Genomic DNA, 21525 nt, shown 5'->3' with positions numbered 1-21525 from the left:
ATCTGGACAAAAGTCTTTCAACAAATTGTTTCAGAAGCTGCAGGAAATGAAAACTAATGATTTCTGAAACATTGTCACAACTTGGATTTTATTACACAGTGATGTCTGAGAGCATGACTGAAAATACTTCCAATTCTAATTAAATAACAAAACTCATCCTTATTACTGACAACAACTAGTCTGTAACTTTTTGTATTTAACTTTATTGCCATAAAAGCTTCAACGACATATTCACAGCATATACAGATATTAATCAATCAAACATTCAATAAAATTCAGCAAATCAAAGAAATCTGTATAAAATGACTATAAAAGATTCTTTAAATTTACCTACGATAAAATCTGTAAAGGTTTTCCTGATTCTTTCTTACAATACCAAAAAAAAGGTTTATTTTTTATTTATTTCATTATATTTAAATCATTATATTTGAATTATTTATAATAAACTATAATAATTTATATTTATACATTTTATATTATAAATAATTTATAGTAATATTTTATATTTAAATGAGCTTCAGAGTTTTTCAGTATTTGGTTTGTTCCCTTTTTTCCTTTAATGACAGTGTGCACTCGCACTGGCATTTACTCCACAGGTTTGTGCAAAACCTTTTGATCCATTTTAGATCAAATCCATCAGCATGTGGTCTGAACACTGAATCTCTACACTCAAAGAGATGAGAAATAAAGATAATCTGATGGTCAAACATCAAGACCAAAAACATATTTGCTGACTTTTAAACAAGGACCTTGTGCAGAATCTTGAATATTAACTCTTCTTCTTCTTTCAGCTTTTCCCTTCAGGGGTCGCCACAGTGAATCATCTCTCTCCACCTATCCCTATGTTCTGCCTCCTCAACACTTGCACCCACTAGCTTCATATCCTCATTAATTACATCCATACAGCCTCTTTGGCCTTCCTCTTTGCCTCCTGCCTGGCAGCTCCATGTCCAACATTCTCCTACCAATATACTCACTCTCCCTCCTCTAGACATGTCCAAACCATCTTAATCTCCCCTCCCTAACTTCGTCCCCAAAACGTCCAACATGAGCTGTCCCTCTGATGTACTCGTTCCTAATCCTGTCCAACCTTGTCACTCCCAAAGAGAACCTCAACATCTTCAGCTCTGCTACCTCCAGCTCTGACTCCTGTCTCTGTCTCAGTGACACTGCCTCTAAACCATACAGCATGGCCGGTCTCACCACTGTCTTGTACACCTTCCCCTTGATTCTCACTGATATTTTTCTATCACACAGAACTCCCGACACCTTTCTCCACCCTTTCCAACCTGCCTGCACTCGCTTCTTTACCTCTTTCCCAAACTCTCCATTACTCTGGACTGTTGACCCCAAGTACTTAAACTCCTGTACCTTCAATCTTGAATAATAACTATTCAATAGATTTTACATTCACATTTATGTTTTAAATGTTTCGAAAACCTGTTAACTTCCAATTTATAAAATAAAAATAATAAAATCCCAACTCTATACCTAACAATACGACAAGTTTAATCTCAAAATTTCACTTAATTCAATTTTATTTGTATAGCGCTTTTAACAAAGAGAGTCTCAAAGCAGCTTTACATGAGAAACAACATAAGAAAACAACAGACAAACAGTTCTAGACGTTATCCCAAGCGAGCAAGCCTGAGGTGACTGAGGTGACTGTGGCAAGGAAAAACTTCCTTAGATGGTATGAGGAAGAAACCTTGAGAGGAACCAGACTCAAAGGGGAAAAGTAAACTAGTAAACAGATCTTATTAGAGTATTATATATGAGGTTACATATCACAGTGATATTAATTATGAATGACAATTTATGAGTAACATCTTCACGAGCCCCTTTATTCAAGAGTATAGAACAATACAGTACAGGGTACAGAGACTGTTTGCTCTAGTCTAGAGTATAGAACTAGAGCAAACACAATATTCTCCTAAGTTACATAGCTGCTGAAATGTTCTGGTAATTATTGTTAGTAGCCAAGTTTTTTTTTTAAATCTCTTTCATGGCCAAGAAGGACTTCTACTGTATCTTCCAAAGAGTTAGGTCCTGATCACATTAGACCATGAATTAAATCCATGTGGTAAAGGAACCTGAGCATGGCTATGATTGATAATATTCTTTGAACCCTGGAACTGACTCAAACACATGGCGTTACTAGTGTTCTGACACAGTTTATGCGATTAACCTACTTCAGTTTAAGCAAATTCTCAAAGTCGGTACTTTCTCATCTGTTCCTGCTAATTAACTAGAGGCCATGGTTTAAGCAAAACTTATCTATGAGAATAATGAGCGCATGTTTTGCTATATTGTGATCTTAAGACATTACTCTGTGGCCAAACCTTGCTGAAAAATAACTACCAGGTCACCTTGTTGGCTTCCGTACTTGTTTGGAGAGTTAGATCCAGTGCAATAATACACTAAAGTGCAGTAAGGAACTAGTTGAAAAATTTCTATAAAGAAAAAACACTGTAGGAGTCAGAGCCAAGTCTACATCCTGGACTAACAGCAGGTTATCGGTTTTTCATAAGGAGTCACACCCAGAACAAATACACCAAAGAGTGCACACACACACACACACACACCATCATGTAAAATGACGAAGCCAATTAAATCTTGAAGTCTCTCTAATTTTAACCAGCTTCGAAAAAGGCAACACAGGGTTTGAAAACGCGTTCACTGTTTCCTTTTTTCCACTACAACATCAGCAGCAGCAAACCGCTATTTGCTGTACATGTGATAAACTTCTCCTTACCAGAAATATACTATCCCTACTCGCTCTGCCCTAATTGGGCCATGATCCGTCTAATCAAATGATGTTTTTCTTGTTTTTCCTTGCTTCAACTCTGCTTGCATAATGCTGTCTTTCTCTCAGCTTTGTTTACCTTTCATGATTAACTCAGCTGCACGTTTCCTGCTGTGACAAAACGCGATAAGCTCGTCTATACAAAATATTCCTTGTGTTCATGCTAAATCAGCCCTCTCATCCGAGCTTCTAATCACGAATCACAGGTTCTATATGAAACTTGAACACGGGTTTTTCTTTTCAGAAAAGGTTCATTTATAATGCTGAAAGTGTGATATTCTTGAAGGGTGAAGGATTTTTGAGATTATTTTGGAAATTATTAAATTTTTTTCTAGAAACTCGAAAATGCTTAAGGGTTCTTTGGGTTGGTCTTTCTGTGGATCCCTTATGGGATTAATGTTCTATCAGAAATGGTTCCAGAAAGGTCTCAGAAGACTTCAAGGTTTGGGACTGCTAATTATAGATGTTCTAAATGTTTATATCCTGTCAATTATGAGGGGACAACATGACAAAAATATTACATCATGATTCTTAAAGCTACTTCTATGATATACACAGATCAGGCATAACATTATGAGCAGTGAGACGTGAAGTGAATAACACTGATTATATCCTCATCATGGCACCTGTTAGTGGGTGGGATATATTAGGCAGCAAGTGAACATTTTGTCCTCAAAGTTGATGTGTTAGAAGCAGAACAAAATGGTCAACTGTAAGGATTTGAGAGAGTTTGACAAGGGCCAAATTGTGATGACACAGTGGTGAACCAGGGACAGGATCATGGAGGGTCAAGGCTCTTTGATGCACATGGGGAGTGAAGGCTGACCCATGTGATCCGATCCAACAGACAAGCTACTGTTACTCCAATTGCTGAAGAAGTTAATGCTGGTTCTGATAGAAAGGTATCAGAATACACAGTGCATGATGGGTCAGGGCTGTTTGGGCAGCAAAAGGGGGACGAACACCAGTGTTACTTTGAATATTAGGCAGGTGGTCATAAGGTTATGCCTGATCTGTGTATATACAATAGGTTTGTTCACAAACTGCCAGAAAAACAGTAACATTGCATTAAAAATTTATAATATTTAATGTCTAATTATGGTAAATACACATAATACTTCATGTCTAGGAGTACAATTTAGTTTATGAAAAACATCAGACACTGAAAGGAGAAAAAGATTATTTTAGTTTTCCAGTTTGTAATTCTTTTAAATAAATAAATAAATAAATAAATAATAAATATTGAGGTTATGATGACAGTATTGAGGTCATATCATTTAGTCCTAATATCAATTGTCAAAACTGCTATCTGTGAAGTACTTTGAAGGTATCTCAGTATATTAGCTCTCAGCAGACTGTAAATGCTATTCAAAGATTCACTCTACCTAGGCAGCCTACAGTACACTGGAACACAGCAGGGTTGACTGGATTCCAAAATATGCACTATAACAACAATATTGAACATGCTGACTACTGACATTATCTAACCGATCATTATCAGCACATGACAGCCAACATGTGACATCTGAAGCGTGTCTGCTGTTCCAGACGTGTGACTGACTCCACATGACAAATGGCCTACTGACCTTTGCTCCCAGAGAGCAACTTTATCAGGATGTCATTACACTGTGTGTATGTGTGTTTGTTTGTTTTGGGGGTTAGGGGTGGGGGGGTGGCATTTGTAGTGGGAGTAGGAATAATGCTGCAGCCTGAAAAAAAAAAAAAGGAGACACAGCTCTCACGTCACATGTCACAGAGTAGGAGTAAAGGCCAATTCCCAGCAAGTGAGAAAAGGAAAAAGTGCTATAGTCAGCAGACTGAGCTGTGGTGCCTCCGAGAAAACAGAAACAGAAGTTGGAGTCAGCTGACTGAAAAAAACACATAATTATATGAGATAATGAGAAAAGTGACATGACATAAACATGTAGGGGGGGGCAATAATAATAATAATATGATCCTACAATTGTGGGCACTCTACATAATGGTGCACAATATTTACCCATGGTGACTTATAAATTATAGTCAGTGCTGGCTAAACTAAATACCACTCAGTTCTTTTTTTCCACAAATAACACTGCCGTGGCATTAGTGAAATTATCTGTAGTGCAAAATGCTCGTCCTGTGCATCATCCTATATATAGGATCCTATATATATATATATATAAATATAAAGGTATTATTTAGACAGGATAAGACTAACAGACTTGCTCATCATGCACATCTATGAGTTCATGAATGTGGATAGTACATTATGTAAAACTGCAAATAATAATAATAACAATAATAATAATAATAATTAAAGAATCCTAGTGCTACTACAAATAGGTCAGGGTCACAGAATACAATAAAACCACAAATATTGATTTAAAAAAATAAATATATTAAAAAAAAAGACCTCAGGTTTGAAGCACATGGTCTTGCTTAAGTCATGCATTACTTTCATCATCTCTGGGACACTGGCATATTTCACTCACACACACACACACACACACACACTCTCTCTCTCTCTCACACACACACACACACACACAGTTCCTTCTTATCAGACACTTAGATGGCTTTAATCCTACACACAAGTGTGAAGTGTATGTAAACGGCATGATACAAAGCTTGGCACAGAGTTTAGTGCAAGTCCTGCATGTCTATTTGAGTTAGTTATGAAACTAGAGGTGGAAACAAAAAATAATCTTCACAATAATTTTAATAGATAAATATTTAATCTATCAGAGTTCTTATGGGAACGCATGGGAATAAGTGGTGCAGTTATTAGTTTTTCACTCCATCTGCCTCTAAAGGTAAGATGTGGGATGGAGGTCGTTAGGCCTGATCAGAATATGATGCTCGGACATTTTGAAATGATTTTTTTTAATACATCGTTTTAGGTGAAACATGCAAGTATACTGTGTCCTATGGACGTGCAACAGCATCACATGTGTTAGAAAAGCGCAGCATCATTAGGCGGTCAGGTTTACTCCTAATAAAAGCAGACACATCATCACAGGTTGCCACCGTATGGGACGCTGTCGTGTTGCCTTCAAACGTTAAAAAAAATAAACAAAGTATAAACAATCAATATCCTAGCCTCACCTTCAATCCGTAAGGAAAAGACGATATTCACCGCTCATCCATCCTGCTACTCGTCCTCTTCAGTAAAATGACATTCACAGGACTGTGCTAAATGTTCCTGCACCCTCCGGAGTCCCCGTGTGTGTTTATTCACAGGACTTCAGCTGGCACATTGCTGGCTGCTGTCAGGGTTGCCAGATTAGGTTGCCTATTTCTAATCCACGAACTGCTCAAAACCCACCTAGTTCAATAAAACAACTAGATTGAAATGAACATGTAAAAGAAATTCATCCACCGCCATGAAGCGTACGTTATCCTTCCTATGTAAAAAAAAATAGCCGATCGGGTAGAACACGATCCAATCTGGCAACCACACTATACTACGCTGAAGGCCAGTCCCTTAAAATTCAGCCGCTTCCGGAAAGACAATCCGCTTCCTCTGAAAACTGCATGGATTTATGCAATATTTTTTTTAAACAGTTGAGGCATACTGGCATGGAGAAAAAAAAAACATGTAAAACGAATAAAAATGAATGTTTAAAACGTAATGTAATGTTGTTAAATGATTCCCCGCTGTTGAACCGGCCGTGACGTTTAGAGGTCACAGTTTGCAGGTGTGTTTGGTTGGCTGAATCCATCTGGACTGAACGCGTCACTCATCATCAGCACCGGGATGCAGCTTCATCATCCAACCCTCTCTACGCCCTCTAGATGCCATGAAAAAAATTTGAAAGTAAAATAAATAATAACAGTAATTTCTAATCATAATATTATTAAAGATAGAACTTTGAACACATGTTCTCCGCATATGTTGTGCCGTGCTGTTTCCCATCTCTTCCTCTTGCTGTATCAAGCTGAGCAAAGTTACCCCTTTTTCCTTAGAAATTAACTCAAATCCATTTTTCCTGCTTCTAACACATCAACTTTGAGGACAAAATGTTCACTTGCTGCCTAATATATCCCACCCACTAACAGGTGCCATGATAAGGAGATCATCAGTCTTATTCATGTCAGTGCTCATGTTATGTCTGTACGGTGTATAGTAAACATATACTTTTACTTCACTATAGAGTGAAACGGAAAGGATGAACTGAAGCAGTTATAAAAACAAAAGAATGCCACTAACTCTGATTTGCTGACATCAAAAATCCGAATAAATTTTTAAATAAATCTAATTTTTGTTATAGTTTTGGGAATCTCAATGTGGTTTATCAGATTGAGTTTGTCTTGTGTAAGCTCACAGATACAATGTAATTTAAACATGTTCATTTATCATATACTGTTTTGAGTTATTTGTACAGCACTGCAGTTTGTCATGCTTTAAATTGGATGATTTGGAGTGTGTAAGCTGTTTAGCTCAGCAAATCGAACCTACAACAGCAGAAGAGCAAACTGGGTTCCTCACTTTTCAACATAAAAAACAGGAATGTGAGGTGACAGAGGACACGGTATCACTGAAACTAGACAGCTGAAGATTGGAAAAAGATCAGGTTATGTTTCTCAGCCCTTTAGTTTGGGTTAATTTGTAACCACTTCTAGGAACAGGACTGATAAACGTCATGACTTATGTGATGAAAAGTTAGAAAATAAACAATAAGAAATTTTTAGTTTCAGGATCCATTCGGGGGAAAATGAGCCAACCTGTTATGATAGCTTGACTTTAAATCAGTTCTAACAATGTATTTTGTAGACAAATAAAATACACACTGTAGAAATGTATGTAAACTTCATTGAGTATATCAAAATCTTTATTTGGACTACAGTCCCAGTGCAGTTTTCATGTGACGTGGCATTTGCCATCAATTAAAAAAAAAAATCATAGACACATTGACAGTTATTCCATTATCCAGCAGAGAGAAGAGCAGGAATTTCATTAACTCCACTGCACTGTGAACACCTCTGATATCAGCAGGGCCAGATTCGTCACTGTAAGAACCTACACATATACACAATCACACATTAATATAGTGTATAATATGTGTACATATATATGTGCACCTCTGTAAATTATCATCAATAATCTTCAGTGGCTTGATTTAGAAGATCAAGGAAAACCCCTTGTATAGTTAAAATAGACGTTAAACCCTCAAAAATGAATTATTTAAGAAACAAAAATAACAACGACATGCTATCAGAATTTATCTGAGTCATGTCTTAGTCTTATCTGCACTGTCCACGACATCAATACAAATGTCAATGTAATATGAGTCATACTGTAGTAGAATTATGAATGATTCCACTAGCGCATTCATGTAGTTGCTTTACCTTGGTGTCTGTGGCATAAGAGAAATCCCTCACTTGCTTCCCATTAGCCCACACTGCTGTAGGAGGTGTTAAAACTCCAAACACGCGCACCTCTCCCACAACTAAACCATCCAGAGCTCCATTCAGTTTTAATGGCTCACCCACCAGCTGTGACTAGAGTGCAGTTAAAGTCATAAAACCATAAAAGTTAGTGCTGCTATCAGCAACAACACGAATAAGCACATGTATTTGTCATTAAATAACAAAATGGTCTCGTCTCAGCAAACATAATGACACAAGAACAAACCACAAGAGGTATACTTTTGGTTGTTGTTATCTGTTGCTCTGATTACCTTTACTGTTCAAACTAAGTTTCTTTGCTTATGTACACTTAATCAAAATTTTGCATTTTTAAGTTAAAAAAAAAGAGAAAATGTGGCCAAATTCCAATATGTTAAATTTCACATTAATTATATAATATTTATTGGTTTGACTCACTTTTACCAAATCTTCACTAAAATGTGATTTTAGCCAAGAAAACAGTGTAGTGTAGTAAAATAATATATTAAACTTACATGTGTTTATATGTACTAGGACTGTGAAATAATTAATCATGTTTTTTTTGTGTGTGTTTAATTGTATTATCATGTGCTCTATTTATTATTAATAATCCTGCTGTAAAAATGTTCATTAAACAGGCTTGAAGTGTTAGAGATTTTAGTACAAAGAGTGTGTAATGTTAAATAATGGCAAGTGGAAACTAATGAAATATAGTTCTGAAATATAGTTGAAACTCTCTGATCTCGATAAAGAGGTAAAATAATATTTTACAAATGGAAATAACATGTCTAATGTTTTAATAGTTAATGATTCTGTACTATTGGGGTTTGGGAAATTGTGTTGTATAGTTCAAGGGATCCTTAACTGTAAAACGTTTGAGATCAGATTAGATCATTGCATCATTGCTGTTAAATAATAATAATAATAATAATAATAATAATAATAATAATAATAATAATAATGAATTGTGTTAACATATTAACTTCAACAGCCTTAAAGTTCTGAAATCTTTTAGTACTTTGTAGAGGCTTTAATCCATCTCCAGCTGACTGGTTGAGATTTGCTCAACAATGGCTTCCTGGAAAATCAAGGAATTCACCTCACAACCCTACTTCTGTAAATAATGTACAGGGTTCATATGTTCATATACAAGAGATTTCGCTCAAACATATACTTTAGAAATAAGAAATTTACATTTCCTCATCTTCACCATAATGCCAATATACTCAAGATGAGTTCCAGGAGCCGTCTCTGTGGATATGAGTGAGAGAATAGTGGGAGAAAGGGGACAGGCTGCAGCGGTGTGTCATATTCCGAGTTAAAGGATTCTACTTTGTATGTACTGATGCTTATTTTTGAACACCAAAAGAGTAAAAAATGCCTATTTTCAAGATTTTCCAATTCATCAGTTTCAAAAAGCCAAATTCAAATAATTCAAGCACCTTGTACAAACCCTGAATGCTTCATTTCATATATATATATATATATATATATATATATATATATATATATATATATATATATATATATATATATATATATATATATATATATATATATATATATATATAAAAACGCAGCCATACCTGTCCTGCTGTGAAGACAACATATGAGTAATCTCCAAGCTCAAATGTGCCTAAGCTTTCCCCGTCATCCCAGAACAGTTCCCCTTTGGCCCAGCCCTGTGAGGAGAGTGCCACCGTCAGGAGGAAGGGGTTACTGCGTGAGGCTGAGGTCGTCAGTGCAGGCACCTGAGTAAATAACAATGAGCACATATGAAGAAAATATATGTGATGCTAAAAGAGCTCATATTTTACCATGTTTTGTTGTATATTTCATAAAGTGAAGTACCTGCTGTGGAATAATACATCCCCCTCTGACATGGACATTTATAGTATCTAGTGGAGCTGGAAGGAGCAGGTACTGGCCTTTGCTGTTGTAAGCCTGTCCCTGCAGTATAGCACAGGATGAGATGAGGACATAAATGATGTTACTACAGATTAGAGATAATTTGATTAATATGCGAAAATGTATAAGCAGGCATACGATATTAGATTGGGGTTTACATTGTGCAGACTGTACCACATCGCAGGGGGTAGATAGGCTGCCAAATCTACAACTCCCGGTTCCAGGACTGGGCTGATGAGCAGAGAGCTCCCCCACAGGAACTGCCTATCTATCCACACACTGTTAGGATCTGATGGGAATCTGGGAAGAAGCAGAAGGCATACAGAAAAACATCATGGCCTGCTTTGTTGTCAGTCCTAGGAAATAACTCATCTTGGGTAAATGAAAGTGCTTCAAAATCATGTCATTTTGCTACAGTTTTTTTTATATAGGAACTGAGCTTCATACTCCATAAAGAGGGGTCTTGCTACTGTGCTGGCTGAGGTGTGAGCATAGTGGAAAAGTGTGTACAGGAAGGGCAGAAGAGAGTATCTCAGCATCATTACATTCCTCATGGCAGCCTGGGCTTCCTGTCCGAATACATAGGGTTCCTGGGGCTAGGATACACACAAAACAAAACAATATGGCTTTACACTGTGCTTAATCCTAGGTCATCGTCATTCTAAACACTGCTTTCAACTTAACAAAAACAGCGTGATGGCATAACACTGAAGATCACAGAGGTGCATTTAGTAGAGGAGGGGAAATACCTTACACTGAAAAATTAGAGGAAGTCTGACCTCAACAAGAGCTTGGTCAAAATTAAAGGGCAAAAAAGATAGCGGTGAAGAAATAAGCTGTGAAGGATAACTACCTGCTCAGACGTAAAATGGTAGACCTGTACTTTTTTATCTACCTGATGTGAAATCGAGGGACAAGCTGTTATTTAAAACTGACAGTAGGCAAATAAGAAGGTTATCTCAGGATTTAGGAATGTCCAGTGTGAAATGTCAGAATAATTGTTAACCCCGGGTAAAGTTTAGGCAGTGTGAAACATGTGAAGTGTGAAATGAGTGACCCCGGGCTAAGTGCCCTAATGAGTGTATAAGTACATGGTTTCTAATGGAATGGAAGGGGTTACGACTTCTACTGGTGGAGTCTTATAGCACAGAGTTTAACTACATACACACAGGAACCTACTCAGTCATACACAGCCGGAAAACCCTGTTGGTGAGTACTTTTTTACTATTTAAATATAAATGCTCTGCTTCCACATTTGTGCAAAATGCATTAAACATTTCTGTATTTTATCCCTTTGTTTACTGTAACTTCGACTGGACAATGTTCAGTTAATTTCATTTACACACTTATTGTATTTCCCATGTATCATCTCAGTCACTGCTGACATTGAAGTGTCACTGAAGTGGCCCTAAATCAATGAGCCGCAATTCACATGTAAGACAGGGGGCGTCTAACTAAACGAACTGTTTAATCACCTTTCACGGCTGTCAATAATATCCTCCCTTAAACTACAGTCTGAGCTGGAAAGAAATAAGCTTCAGCATAAATAAGCTTCTTTATACTGTGTGGTACTTTCATTCACAGCTGTTTGTTAAAGTGAAAAAAAAAGAAAGAGACAAAAGTAAAAAATAATCCTATTTAAGCCATTGGCTAACATTAAGGATATGGATGCTAAAAACTGAGCCTTGTTTTTATGACAGAGAGAGAGAGAGAGAGAGAGAGAGAGAGAGAGAGAGAGAGAGAAAGAGAGAGAGAGCGCTTAGCCATGCTTCTCCAATTATACAAGCTCATGTTTACACATGTTAATATAAACTCTTATCCATCCAACCATCCATCCATTTTCTGTGCCATTTACCCTGTACAGGGTTGTGGGGAACCCGGTGTCTATCCCAGGGGACTCAGGACACATGACAGGTGCCAACCCACTGCAAGGCACAATCACACACACTCCCTCACACACTAGGGACAATTTAGATATGCCAATCAGCCTACAACGCATGTCTTTGGTTTGGGGGATGAACCCACAAGAAACCCAGGAAGCACAGAGAGAACATGCAAACTCCACATACACAAGACAGAGGTGGGAATTTAACCCCCAACCCCGGAGGTGCGAGTCAAACGTGTGGTTTCATCGAGTCAGACGTCACACAGGCATGGGTTACACTTTCCACATGTATAATACAAAACAGTATTTATTATAGACAAGATACTGTTACACAGTGCTAACGTAAGACAATGTACCAAATGTCAAAGTGGTGTATGTATTGGATCTCACAGCATTAGGTCTGTCATTGTGGTTCCTCATGAATGGATAGAAGGCACCCAGCTGAGTCCAGCGCACACACAGCTCCTCATTAGTGTCACCTTCAAATCCACACACATCTGCCCCGACCAGTGGAACTCCATACAGCCCAAACAGCAGCACAGCTACAGCACACACACACACACACACACACACACATACAAGTCACAGATCATGAGGTGAGGGATTCTGCAACTCAGATTAGCCATCTTAAATGCTTTTAAAAAGGGGAAAAACTTTCATCATTCTGAAATGGCTGATCATTACTTACAGAGCACCAGGGAAAGCACAAAACCGATTTTTTAAAAACATTACTATAAAAATGCTTTTACAGCAAAATTTTCACTGACTCTATGATGCAATGGTTATTTTCCTATAATATTATTTCCCGATCTGCATTATTTCTTTTATACCACAAAAACGTTTAAAACAAAGACATTTTTATTTGTTAATTTACATCTCATTGTTCTTTTTATCTGTTCTGATTTATTCTTAATGTTGTGAAACAACCTGGGGAAAAAAAAAGTTATTTGCTGTTATCCCTCACCAGCCTGTTTTTACTTGGTTATAACGTTAATAAGCAATAAAGTTACTGAGCTTAGGTTACCAAGAACCAAAACCACAAAGATCTCCACCCTGAAGACCTTCCTGTGACAGAAAACAGCTTTACATCTGACTGTTATAAAGCTCCGACACTGAAGACGTCTTCAAAAATAAATGAATAAAGCTAACTAAATGTCTCCCTGTAAAAGATTTCACCATGTGAATTGTGTATTAATAAAAAACCTGTAACCTGAATTGCTACACTTACTACTACTCTCAAAGCTGTGAAGGTATAGAAAATGAATCAATACTATTCTGACCAATCAGAATCAAGCATTCAAATATGCAAAGATGTTACTAGTTGCTCTGATTGCTAGCTAATGTATACACTGTGCATCCAATAAAATATGATACTATTGAGGGCAAAAGTCTGACTACGGGGAAAAATACAACCCAATTTTACAATCTTTATCTTAAAATAAAAACATTCCTAGAAGCTAAAAATGAAATATATGAGTGAGCCAAAAGTGCAAACCTTGCGCTCAAGTTTATTTCTGCAAAATTATCTCAGCTTTTCATTCTGCCTCACCGGGGATAGAGTATCGCAGCTGCTCCCAGTCACTTTGCACATCTCCTGTCCAGTGACCTGAGAAACGGCCCAGACCCGGGAAAGAGGAGCGGGACAGCACGAACGGCCGAGAGACTCTGACTTTCAGTAACGCACTGAATAAGTGGCAAAAAAAGACAAGACAATCAATCAGTTAACCACACATAAGGTACAAATGAAATTATTATTTGCTTGACATGTGTAAAAGAAATAAAAATGCAAAAAAAAATACATATCTTCATTTACACAGCCCAGGCATAACATTATGACCCCCTGCCTAATATTGGTGTTGGGCCCCTTTTGCTGTCATAACAGCCCTGAACCTTTCTATCAGAACCAGCATTAACTTCTTCAGCAATCTGAGCAACAGTAGCTCGTCTGTTGGATCAGATCACATGGGTCAACCTTCTCTCCCCACGTGCATCAATGAGCCCTGGTCGCCCATGACCCTGTCACCAGTTCACCACTGTTCCTTCCCTGGACCACTTTTAATAGATTTAATAGACCACTTTTAACTGCAGACCGGGAACACCCCACAAGAGCTGCAGTTTTGGAGATGCTATGATCCAGTCGTCTATCCATCACAATTTGGCCCTTGTCAAACTCACTCAAATCCTTACACTTGCCCATTTTTCCTGCTTCTAACATCAACTTTGAGGACAAAATAATAATATATCCCACACACTAACAGGTGCCATGATCAGGAGATAATCAGTGTTATTCCCTTCACCTCTCACTGCTCATAATGTTATGCCTGATCGGTGTAGTCCCTCCGGGAATTTGCAGAGGTTCTTGTGTCCGTTGTGGCCAAAATGCTGTTTTTAAAAATGTTTGAAATTGCAAGCAATTTTTTCTTTTAATTTCCCACCAGTGAAGACACATGTAATTACTTTCTATGAGTGCTCTATACATGTCTGAATGAAAGATGACTTTGGCTGAATGTGTGATGTGATTAAAACCTGCAGTAAGTTTCAAAAATCTCAAAATCCTCAAAAATCTCAAAATCCTGTGGATTATTGGTCATATAATAAGACGAGTAACACCATGTCTGACCTGTAGGTGGCAATAGCCTCAGTGAGACCGTACAGGTTGTGCAGGTTGTAATGAGAAGACAGCACTTGCTGACTGGTCATACACACAGTCCCCGAGTTTAACTGACCTCCTATAACATCTGTAAAGCACAAATATGATCTTCAATACAAGCCATACAGGGTTATCTTTGGAATGAATGCTCAAAAAAAAATAAAAATAAAAAGCTGACCTGGAGTATAAGGTGGATTTTCTATGTCTGTGTCTGGGCATCCGAGCACCGAGCCGTGAACAAAGCTAGCAGGTTCATTCATATCCTGTTGATGTATTGATGTATTTTTAACCCCATTAGTTAAATCAGATACACCAATAACTCCATGATTAATGAGAAAAACAGACACTGGGTGATGAAATTGTAAAATTAGACTCACTATCCACAGGCCATCAAATGACACATTGGCATGGAAGTCTCTGATGCACTCCTCCCACCAGGACACCGTATCTGGATTCGTGAAGTCTGGGAATGCTGTTGGACCAGGCCATACCTGACACACACACACACACAAAAACCCCACATAAATATACATAAATGCATGTCAAGCCTCAAATATCAAATACATTCTCGTGTGTTTATACAAATTCCAGCTAACTGACAGCATTATTAAAATGTTCAGTAAGTATTCAAAATGTTTTAACCCTCCGGTTATCCATCACAATTTGGAAACATGCCCTTGGGGTCAATTTGACCACAGCAATTTAAACCTTCAGAATCTAATTTTTACTCATTTTTTTTGTCAGGTAATTTATATTTATTTGTTAGCCTTTTAAATAATGCATAACCCCAAACCCACCCCACCACCCCATTCTCATAAACACCCAGAAATTCTATTGCATCACTATCGAAAAATTTACAAATCACTATAAAATCTCACTGACTGACCTCAAATTGGACAGAAAGATCTTTCTTTGTTTTGAATGGTTTGATTTGATTTCTAAGTACAGATTTTTGTTATTTAGAACATGTGGAAAGCAGATTATAATAAAACAATTCTGAGATTATGAAGTTCTATTTTTGGAAAATGTTTTTGAAATTCTCTCCTATTTGTGTTTTATGGGAGAAGCACGTACCTTTCCAATAAGTGTCTGTCCTGTCAGGTTTCTGATGAAAACACCCCGCTGCTCTCCATCATCAAATGGTTTATATGAACCTGGAGGACTCGTACTACTGATGCCTGGATCCTGAAACAAAATATATATACATACACTGCATATCAAAAGAAGATTATAGGAAAGAGTCTTTAAGCCATACACACAGTATATAAAGCTCTACACACATTGACAATGTAAACGTTAGGGGTTGGGCTGATTGTCGTACCTAATCACAGCCACGTCGATATTCAGTATAACCACATGACTAAGTGCAATATTGCTTTTATATATAACAACATTTCTAATTAAAACTGAGTAAAAGCCATTTCAGACACAGTGTAATCAAATGTTCTGTTTATTTTCATCTAAATAGATCCTCAAAAAGCTACACTTGATAGTACATCACCTAGCTGACTATAGCAAGCTTGCATTGCTTTATATGTTCCTGCTAAAAGATGCTTCTGGTGAAAATGATGTCCCTTCTTCCTTTTTATCTTTAACAGACCAACTTTCATATTTTAAGCCAAAAGATACACACCTGAAAAGAATTGTTTGCCGTGATAATATCGCTAGCTCTATTGTAGAACTTGTGGAATTTTGAGTGATACAGACTGTGAAACATCCCAGTGTGGTTCTAGGACATACAGACCTTCTTGGAATGATTGGGCCAGACCAATTGAAGTATACACCGATCAGGCATAACATTATGACCACCTGTCTAATATTTTGTTGGTCCCCCTTTTGTTGCTAAAACAGCCCTGACCTGTCATGCACTGTATATTCTTTCTATCAGAAACAGCATAAACTTTTTTTTTTTAGCAATTGGAGCAACAGTAGCTCGTCTGTTGGATCGGGTCACACGGGCCAGCCTTTGCTCCCCACATGCATCAATGAGTCTTGACCGCACATGACCCTGTCACCGGTTCACCACTGTTCCTTCCTTGGACACTTTTGATAGACACTGACCACTGCAGACTGGGAACACCCCACAAGAGCTGCAGTTTTGGAGATGCTCTGATCCAGTCGTCTCGCCATCACAATTTGGCCCTTGTCAAACTCGCTCAAATCCTTACGCTTGCCCATTTTTCCTGCTTCTAACACATCAACTTTGAGGATAAAATAATAACATATCCCACCCACTAACAGGTGCCATGATCAAGAGATAATCAGTGTTATTCACTTCACTTCTCACTGCTCATAATGTTATGCTTGATCGGTGTATTTTTGAAAAAGAATATAATGGTATTTCATAACGTTTAAGGTGACCTCAAATGCACCTTACCTATAGACAGACTATATACAGCCCATATCAGTGATTTTATTGAAATTGTATTCAGAGCCAACAAGCCTACTTACCAAAATGAGCACATACTTCAGTCCCTGCTCATGGAACTCTTGCACCATCTCAGGCAAGTCTCCAAACCTCTGTGGGTCAAAGGTGAAGACTCGCTTCTTGTCAGCGTAATCTAGATCATTCCACTGCACATCCTACTGACACACAGGTTTAAACTGTTATTCCATACAGCAACACTGTAATCACTCCTGAAACATTTCTAAATAAGAAGTTTTACCTAACCACAGGCCAAAAAATGGAATTGCTGCCTGTTTTGGTTGTGTACATGTTCAGCATTAAACACAGTGGAGGTTAATGACTCATTTGAAAGTAGACACCTTGGGCATTAAGAATTTGCCCCTAGAGGCGCAATATTTATATCATATCATAGAAAAAAACAAAACACGGTAGTTTTTATCTTATCTACAAAGTAAGTTGTGATATCAAATTCCATGCTTGTTTATAAGCATCTAAAATTCTCTGTAAGGTAATCTGAACAGAGGTAAAAACATCTCACACTAAAAGCCAGCAGAGTCCTGACTAGATCAAATATTTTATTTAGTTATCCTGGTTGAAAATGTCCGATAAGTCAGTTAACACCAGTGTACTGGTAAAAAGGTTCCTGGAAAGCAAAGTAATTATAGAAATCCTGCAAGGCATGTTTACAAATCTATATACTACATACGAGTGGAAACTGGGCTTCCTGCATCCTCTGCACTACAGCTCTGGTCATGTTGGTGGAGGTGTAGCCCCATCGGCAGAGGTGGAACCCCAGAGACCAATAAGGTGGCATCATGGGATAACCTTGGGATGAGATTATAACAAAGTCATAAAGACTTGCTAGGATTCTGTGTCTTTAAAAGGAGTTGAAATGAAAGTTAAATGCTTCACACCAATAACCTCATGGTACTGTTGGACTACACTCTGTGGATCAGGGCCTAAGAAGACGTAAAAGTCCAGAATTCCTCCGATGGTCACCCACGTCACGGCCGGCATGGGCTGCAGTGCTACTTCTACACAGGCACATAGGAGAATAGATATAATTCATGGAATACATTAGGGAGTAAAAACTATTCAAACTTAAAAGGGTCCATTGCCCCACCCATGGCATTGCTGTTAAGAAGGAAGATGCCATGAGCCTGACCATCACCCTCCTGAACTAAGCAGAATGGATGGGAGCCATAAAGGTTGACATCACTCTGCAAATAGACAAATATTAAATAAATATTGGAAGAACACTTTTAAAATGGTGACTTGATGGGTGAAATACCTACGTGTGGTGCCATATCTCTGTTCCACAGAGTGACAGAAGTCCAGTTGAGATCCAGAGTCAGGTGTGTGTAGTGCTCCCCAAATCCAGAGATGAAAGGAGATGCCAGAGAGGTGGAGAGCTGCAGGTACTGGTCTGCAAACAGGAGCGGTGCTACAGTGGTGTTCAGTCTAACGAGCACATATCACACAAATGACCTGAAAATTGTACGTGTAGAAATCCACAGATTCAAAATCTGTCTTATTTATACTGTACCAGTACATGAGGTAATCCTTATTGGTTATGTATTTATCCTCACATAAACAATAAAGCTTGTAAGAAAAAGGTAGAGCACACTCACAGCACTCGGCCATTGGACCTGCGACGAACCAGGAAGCCGAAAGGGTCTGGCTGAAAGTCCACATCATAGAGGAGGTCTTGTGAGGTTGTATGTCTATTAGATGGCATTGCAACAAAGGGAACTTCATATCGAGTTGTTGAGGGATCCTTCAGCTGAAAAATAATTTTGCATTTTAATTCAGCACCTGTTCAACATTTCAGAGTAAAGCTTTCAGGAACATGGAGTGGCCAGTGGGTAAAGTTGGCATCTCTGGTGTGTCTGGTTCAATTCTGACCTTGGGTTACTATCTGTGCAGAGTTTTGCACATCCTCCCTCTGGGTTTCTCCCAGGTTCTTGAGTTTCATCCAAATCTCCCAAAAAACATACCAGGAAGTGAACCGGGTACTCGAAACTTATGTGTACATCATGCCCTATGATAGACTTCAGACTATTCCCAGTATTGCCAGGATAGGCTCTGGATCCACTAATACCCTAAGAAAAATCAATCAGGAAGTACAATGTATCTTGTTTACTGTTAATTATTCATTCTTCTTTAGTAAATGTTTTATCCTGGTCAAGGTCATGGTAAGTCTGAAGACAATCTACTTAGCGGCATGCTTTTGGAAAGGAAGAAGGAAACAGAAAAAACAGAACACAGGAACAGTATGAAAACAAAGAGTAGATACAAGACCCTGGAGGTGTGAGGCACCAATACTACAACTTTATCATTCACAGTGCTGCTTCTTTATTTTTTGCTCATTTACACTATATTGCCAAAGGTTTGGGATACCCATTTAAATCACTGAATTCAGGTTTGTTTATTTAGGGATTGGCCCCTTCGTTCCAGTGAAAGGAACACTTAATGCTTCAGCATACCAAGACATTTTGGACTATTTCATGCTCCCAACTTTGTGGGAACAGTTTGGGGATGACCCCTTCCTGTTCCAACATGACTGTACACCAGTGCACAAAGCAAGGTCCATAAAGACATGGATGAGCGAGTTTGGTGTGGAGGAATTTGACTGACCTGCACAGAGTCCTGACCTCAACCCGTGCACAGAAATGTAATATGGAGTTGGCCCGCCCTTCACAGCTATAACAGCTACAACTCTTCTGGAAAGGCTTTCCACAAGGTTTATGTTCAATTTTTGACCATTCCTCTAGAAGTGCATTTGTGAGGTCAGGCACTGATGTTGGACGAGAAGGCCTGGCTCACAGTCTTCACTCTAATTCATCCCAAAGGTGTTCTATCAGGTTGAGGTCAGGAGGCCAGTCAAGTTCCTCCACACCAAACTCGCTCATCCATATCTTTATGGACCTTGCTTTGTGCACTGGTGTGCAGTCATGATTTGGAGGGGTGTCCCAAAACTTTTGGCAATATAGTGTATGCATATTTGCTGCTTATGTATGTACAGTTTATTTGTAATCTGTGAATAACAAGAAAAACAAGCATGTGTGTATGCATTTGCCGATCCATCTCAGCTACTTACAGTAAGGTGTAAGCGGCCTGCTTCCTCCTCCATCACTTCTAGCTGCAGAGTGGAGATGTCTCGAGGCAGGTAAGAAGGAGTGACTCGAGTAAGGGTGGCTGATTGACCTCTCGGTGTGGGAGAAAGTGGTCCCATTCTGTAGCCTGGATATGATGAAGGGTAGAAGCACCATGGTGGCCCACTATACTCAGATTGGAGTAGGGGCAAATAGCAGCAGCCTCGTTCCTCACAATCTGCTCTAGTGACGGTTCTATCACGAGCACAATCAAAGCGCTTTTCGACAGGAAGACCGCAGTCCCTTCCAGCAACAGTGGAGTGGTTTCTTAAGTCACTTGAATTTATATGCTTTGAAAAGTTCCTGATGTTCTCGAAGAGTTCTCTGGTCTTTGGCACTTTTAGTGATGTTACATCTGGGGATGATGGAACTCTTACAGTTGATGCTTGGTGAAGGTACAACTGGCTAATCATTATGCATGATAGTGCAAGAGTTAAAAGAATACAAGTTGAATGTGAAAGCTCAAGCGGATTCATAGTCATTCAGAGAGGAACCTCAGGCCTCCTAGGCTTTTATAATGCAAGTGATCTACTAGGAATCTAACATGAATGCGTATAAAAATAAAAACAGCCAGTGAGGACTGATTCTGTTAGGACAGGAGATCGGGTTAAGTGAATCTGAGCTGCAGTAAAGGCGTGGATAACTCAGAAGCCCCTCTCTTAGTGTTGCAGAGAGCAAACGGGATTTCCGGAAACTGATCTCTAAGTATATTATACGTTTCCAGACGCTGAATAGAGAAGTCAGAGAAATACCGGAATAGGGTAACATACACATTAAAATATCAATAAATCAATCAGGACAGAGCGTGCAAAACAAAAAGCACTGTTTTACAATGAGTCGCTTATCCTAAAGGTACGCACTTACCAAACTGTGCATAAAAGAAATCACGAGAAAAAGCCTAACGCGCACTGTTACTTTAACAAAACGTCTTGCACAGGATGGCAGATTCCAGCCGAAGTGCAACTAGAGGGCTAGAGTTGCCAGATACGTAACAAATCCACCGGCAAAATTGAGAGGGCTGACGAAACCCAGCCTCTGTTTGCCTGCATTATATAAACTACATTGCCAAAGGTTTTGGGACACCCCTTCCAAATCACCAGATCAGGTGTGAGGCACCAATACTACCACAATACTTTATCATTCACAGCGCTGCTTTTCTTTTTGCTCATTTACCACTTACACTATATTGCCAAAAGTTTTGGGACACCCCTCCAGATCATTGAATTCAGGTGTTGGGCTTGGCCCCTTAGTTCCAGTGAAAGGAACTCTTAATGCTTCAGCATACCAAGACATTTTGGACTATTTCATGCTCCCAACTTTGTGGGAACAGTTTGGGGATGACCC

General features: G+C 38.6%; 2 protein-coding genes across 2 annotated transcripts in view; both read right to left on the bottom strand.

Moving 5' to 3' along the window:
• The window catches only part of tbc1d16 (TBC1 domain family, member 16), a 34392-nt gene extending 28156 nt beyond the window's left edge, over window positions 1-6236 (bottom strand). Inside the window, exon 1 of the mRNA XM_058373380.1 lies at window positions 5894-6236. The gene's annotated coding sequence lies outside the window, so the exon portion shown is untranslated. The remainder of the gene's footprint in view (window positions 1-5893) is intronic.
• A 1368-nt stretch (window positions 6237-7604) lies between these two features.
• Window positions 7605-21143, bottom strand: gaa (alpha glucosidase). Its single transcript, XM_058376829.1, has 19 exons — window positions 20127-21143; window positions 18658-18809; window positions 18322-18487; window positions 18150-18246; window positions 17941-18060; window positions 17733-17851; window positions 17071-17202; window positions 15694-15804; window positions 14997-15110; window positions 14798-14882; window positions 14590-14707; window positions 13519-13652; window positions 12360-12511; window positions 10532-10680; window positions 10243-10384; window positions 10028-10126; window positions 9763-9927; window positions 8138-8290; window positions 7605-7808 (listed from the first exon to the last, which is right to left on the bottom strand). The coding sequence occupies exons 1-19, from the start codon at window positions 20661-20663 to the stop codon at window positions 7746-7748; spliced, it is 2808 nt and encodes a 935-aa protein (XP_058232812.1). The 5' UTR covers window positions 20664-21143; the 3' UTR covers window positions 7605-7745.
• Window positions 21144-21525: the final 382 nt, after the last annotated feature.

Source organism: Hemibagrus wyckioides, linkage group LG02 (assembly GCF_019097595.1).
Source record: "Hemibagrus wyckioides isolate EC202008001 linkage group LG02, SWU_Hwy_1.0, whole genome shotgun sequence".
NCBI lineage: Eukaryota > Metazoa > Chordata > Actinopteri > Siluriformes > Bagridae > Hemibagrus > Hemibagrus wyckioides.
The sequence above is the reverse complement of the archived record's forward strand: the minus strand, read 5'-3'. Positions and strand labels throughout refer to the sequence as shown.

What these genes read in the sequence shown, in the direction of transcription:
- gaa (XM_058376829.1), bottom strand. Translation starts at nt 20,663, where the DNA reads ATGACTATGAATCCGCTTGAGCTTTCACATTCAACTTGTATTCTTTTA. An exon ending in CAGGCCGCTTACACCTTACT is followed by an intron (nt 18,810 to 20,126) that starts GTAAGTAGCTGA and finishes ATTATTTTTCAG; the next exon opens with CTGAAGGATCCCTCAACAAC. An exon ending in ACAGAGATATGGCACCACAC is followed by an intron (nt 18,247 to 18,321) that starts GTAGGTATTTCA and finishes GTCTATTTGCAG; the next exon opens with AGTGATGTCAACCTTTATGG.